General features: G+C 36.9%; 1 protein-coding gene across 1 annotated transcript in view; it reads left to right on the top strand.

The window, feature by feature from the left end:
- Positions 1-5,000, top strand: part of LOC137656341 (CD109 antigen-like) — a 184,986-nt gene that overhangs the window by 139,265 nt on the left and 40,721 nt on the right. The window contains exons 15-17 of the mRNA XM_068390512.1: positions 267-454; positions 3,154-3,314; positions 4,585-4,701. Of these exons, the coding sequence (XP_068246613.1) occupies positions 267-454; positions 3,154-3,314; positions 4,585-4,701 (466 nt within the window). The remainder of the gene's footprint in view (positions 1-266; positions 455-3,153; positions 3,315-4,584; positions 4,702-5,000) is intronic.

Below are 5,000 nucleotides of genomic sequence, written 5' to 3'. Positions count from 1 at the left end.
TATCTACCTACAATATATCATCAGCTTACAATATATTATCTACTTACAATATATTATCTACCTACAATATATTATCAGCTTACAATATGTTATCTACTTACAATATATTGTCTACATATATCATCTACTTACAATATATTATCTACCTACAATAGATTATCTACCTGCAATATATTATCTACCTACAATAGATTATCTACCTGCAATATATTATCTACCTACAATATACTATCTAGTTACAATATATTATCTTTTCCTTTCACCAGATCGACATGACGACCAACCTACACAAGGACCACACCAAGAAGACGGTCGAATTGGTCATCACGTCCCGCCCGGGGTCCTTCTACTCCCTGACCTGCCAGAGAGCCGTCAACTTCTACAAGCAGCATCCTAACCACGTGACCAAAGCGCGTGTCATCGACCAGATATCCCTGCTGGAGCCAGCACCCAGGTGTGGAGATGTTGATTGATTCAGTTTTAGAAAGTAATGTTTTTACTTTCGCCAACGAAATTGGAAGGAGGTTATGTTTTCACCCCTGTTTGTGTGTTTGTTTATGAACAGCTTCCTGGCCACAATTTTAATCGTGGAGTAATGAAACTTGCAGGGATTAACTAACTGTCATGGAAAAAGCTGTAAAGGATTAAATTTTGGAAGGACAAGGTCAAAGGTCAAGGTCACGGTCAAGTAAAACGTGCAATTAGCGTAATCAGCCATAAGTTTGGACATTAATGTCACAGAAGCATCAAACTTGCTTCATATTTGACTGTATGAAAATCCACGCCATTAATACATGTTAAGGTCAAAAGTCAAAATGAAGGTCAAGCAAAAGGTCGAGAAATAAGCTGCTGCGTCGGAGGTCTGCGCTCTAATGGGTGCCTCTCTAGTTTTAATGCTACGTTAGTTTTACTACATCTTTCCAGTGGATGTTAAAATAATTGCATTGAGATTTGATAGTTTCGTGCATTTTGTTGCAATTGAGGCTTGTGAGTCTAGAGTTTGAGTGAATAATTACGTCGAACCTCAGAGCTCTTCCATTTCATGATATGTTAAGGAGCATGCAACAGTCCTAATTAGTCCTCGGGGAGGTGCACGGATTACAGTGAGGCATTGCAATTTCCTTTCTCTTGCCTTACAGTAGAGAGAGTGTGTGTAACTTTAGCTTCCAGCGAAGTCCTAGCCACTGGAATTCCTAAGCCGGAGACAGCCTGGACTTCTCGAGGTTGATTCTAGCCACTGGCATTCCTAAGCCGGAGACAGCCTGGACTTCTCGAGGTTGATTCTAGCCACTGGAATTCCTAAGGCGGAGACAGCCTGGACTTCTCGAGGTTGATTCTAGCCATTAGAATTCCTAAGCCGGAGACAGCCTGGACTTCTCGAGGTTGATTCTAGCCACTGGAATTCCTAAGGCGGAGACAGACTGGACTTCTCGAGGTTGATTCTAGCCACTGGAATTCCTATTTCGGAGACAGCCTGGACTTCTTGAGGTTGATTCTGGCCACTGGAATTCCTAAGCCGGAGACAGCCTGGACTTCTCGAGGTTGATTCTAGCCACTGGAATTCCTATGGCGGAGACAGCCTGGACTTCTCGAGGTTAATTCTAGCCACTGGAATTCCTAAGGCGGAGACAGCCTGGACTTCTCGAGGTTGATTCTAGCCACTGGAATTCCTATTTCGGAGACAGCCTGGACTTCTCGAGGTTGATTCTAGCCACAGGAATTCCTAAGGCGGAGACAGCCTGGACTTCTCGAGGTTGATTCTAGCCACAGGAATTCCTAAGGCGGAGACAGCCTGGACTTCTCGAGGTTGATTCTAGCCACTGGAATTCCTAAGGCGGAGACAGCCTGGACTTCTCGAGGTTGATTCTAGCCACTGGAATTCCTAAGCCGGAGACAGCCTGGACTTCTAGAGGTTGACTCTAGCCACTGGAATTCCTAAGCCAGAGACAGCCTGGACTTCTCGAGGAGGTTGATTTGAAAGTCCAAAGACTAGGAGTTTCATGACTTCTTGAGCTGCTAACTGAGTTAGTGAATGAGTCAGTGTTCCAAGTTAAGGTTCTGAAACCTGAAACAGATGTCAAGGCTCTGAAACTTGAAACAGATTTTGGGAGTGTGTGCAGTAGTAGCACAATTGACTTTAAACCACAGAGAAATTGAATGCATGTTTGAATAAATCTCTTTCTTTGTGTGTCTGTTACTATGCTCAGATGACGTTCCAAACATTTCAGAGGTCATATTTCAATTGTTGATTGGATATTTGAAATTGCTGTGTATGGATTCTAGTGAAATTCAGATGTACTTTTGATCAAGGAATGGTAGATTAAATTTTGAAATGGAATTACTTAGCTTTCTGCAGATTTGTGCTTCAATATATACTGCAACAAGCTTTCTTGTTAAAATACTTTTAAAGTTTAAAATTAGGAATTTTACCATGTTGTGTAGGGAATCTCAGTATTGCAATAGACTTTTAAACTTCTTTATAACTCTGCTTTAGATCTTGAAGAAATTATATATTTTTAAAGACTGTAATTCAAATACTTGTAGAAGCTTCTTACAACTGTGTGACTACACAAACATACAAACGTCGTATTTGAAGGTTATTGAAAACCTTCAAGAAAGATTTTTTTTTTAAGTAGCCTACACATTCGAACACACATGTGTGTATGTATGTATTTATGTATTATTATTATTATTATTATTATTATTATTATTATTATTATTATTATTATTATTATTATTATTATTATTAGCTAAACTACAACCCTAGTTGGAAAAGCAAGTTGCTGAATGCCCAAGGGCTCCAAAAGGGAAAAATACCCCAGTGAGGAAAGGAAATACGGAAATAAATAAACGATATAATAAACAGTGAACAATTAAAATAAAATATTTTAAAAACTTTAACAACATTAAAAAAAAATATTATATATAAACTATAACAAGACTTATGTTAGCCTGTTCTACATAAAAACATTTGCTTCAAGTTTGAACTTTTGAAGTTCAACTGATTCAACCACCCGATTAGGAAGATCATTCCACAACTTGGTCAAAGCTGGAATAAAACTTCCAGAGTACTATGTAGTATTGAGCCTCATGATGGAGAAGGACTGGCTATCAGAATTAACTTTATGTATGTAAATCCTTTTTTCTATACAGGTCAGTCCATGGGGTCCTACACAGATCACGAGAAGGATCCTTCACCGACGAACTCATATCCTTACCGTCGCAAAGCTACGGAGCCGACGTCTCCGCCACATTCCAGGAGGCTCATCTCGTTGTCCTCACGGATGCTGTGCTTCCTCTCACTCCTGGAAAAGGTGAACAGGTGTTTTTTTTTTTTTTTTTTTTTTTACAGTTTTTTTTTTTTTTTTTTTTTTTTTCCAAAATCAACAAGTATATGATGTGATTATCACCCATGTCTATATGAAAAGAATGTCTTACTTGTATTACACTTAAAAATTTGCCTTTAAAAGACGGTAAATGTCTGACAACACTTATTCCAGGATTTTTACTGTTTTGAAAATGGATATATTGACGTAAAAGAATGAATGACCCAGTATATGATGTGATTATCACCCATGTCTATATGAAGAGAATGTCTTACTTGTATTACATTTAGAAAATTTGCATTAAAAGACGGTAAAGGTCTGGCAATATTTATTCCTGTATTTTTACCGTTTTAAAAATGGATATATTGACGAAAAATAATGAATGACCCAGTATATGATGTGATTATCACCCATGCCTATATGAAGAGAATGTCTTACTTGTATTACATTTAGAAAATTTGCATTAAAAGACCGTAAATGTCTGAACAGTTTTTTTTTTTTTTTTTTTTTTCAAAATTAACAAGTATAAGATGTGATTATCACCCATGCCTATATGAAGAGAATGTCTTACTTGTATTACATTTAGAAAATTTGCATTAAAAGATGGTAAATGTCTGGCAACATTTATTCCAGTATTTTACTGTTTTAAAATCAGATATATTGACGTAAAAGAATGAATGACCCAGTATATGATGTGATTATCACCCATGTCTATATGAAGTGAATATCTTACTTATATGATATTAAAAAATGCATAAAAACGGTAAATGTCTGGCAACACTTATTCCAGGATTTTTACTGTTTTAAAACTGATATGGTGACGTAAAAGAGTGATATTACGGTCACCAACCCGTAATAGATTATATCAAAGAAAGGTAAAATTACGGTCGCCTCTATTTTACTGAAATACGGTTGAGAACAATATATTTTTTACGGAGATTTTCCTATTAATATTACGGTTTTTTTTCTAACAGTGTTTTGACACTTATTCCAGGATTTTTATTGTTTTAAAACTGATGTATTGACGTAAAAAAGGGATATTACTATCACCAACCCGTAATAGATTATATCAAAGTAAGGTAAAATTACGGTCGCCTGTATTTTACTGAAATACGGTTGAGAACAATATATTCTAACGGAGATTTTCCGATTAAGGGGACCGTCCGTCATGTCCGCCATTTTTTTTTTCTAATGATCCAAATTAAAATTACGGTCTTTTTTCTAACAGTGTACTGATGCTTTGCAATTGCAATTACAGTTCAGAGGTGCAACTTAAGCATGGGTCAGCTGGATTGTGGAGACGGTGGATGCTTCTACTTCGATCAGCAGTGTGACAACATATACCATTGCAAGAATAAAGTGGACGAGCTTGGCTGTGAGTCCCTCCGATCGTCATTTGTTTATTTCGGATCTTAAGGGGCCCGTACACGTTCAAAAAAATCGTCAAAATTTTGCATCGAAATTTTGATATCAAAATTTTGATGCAAAAATTGATTGTGTGTAGGATGTTTTGACATCAAAACGTCCTACAAACGATCAAATTTTGCATTAAAATTTTTATATCAAAATTTTGCACATCAACATTTTGACGATTTTTTTGAACGTGTATTTAAGCCTTTACAAACATTGGATTTACGCAATCCGTTCCTTCTCTGTAACCGTGGCATTCTTCCC

Source organism: Palaemon carinicauda, chromosome 17 (assembly GCF_036898095.1).
Source record: "Palaemon carinicauda isolate YSFRI2023 chromosome 17, ASM3689809v2, whole genome shotgun sequence".
NCBI classification, from domain to species: domain Eukaryota; kingdom Metazoa; phylum Arthropoda; class Malacostraca; order Decapoda; family Palaemonidae; genus Palaemon; species Palaemon carinicauda.
Note: the sequence above shows the minus strand (reverse complement) of the source record. Positions and strands in the feature narration are given on the sequence as shown.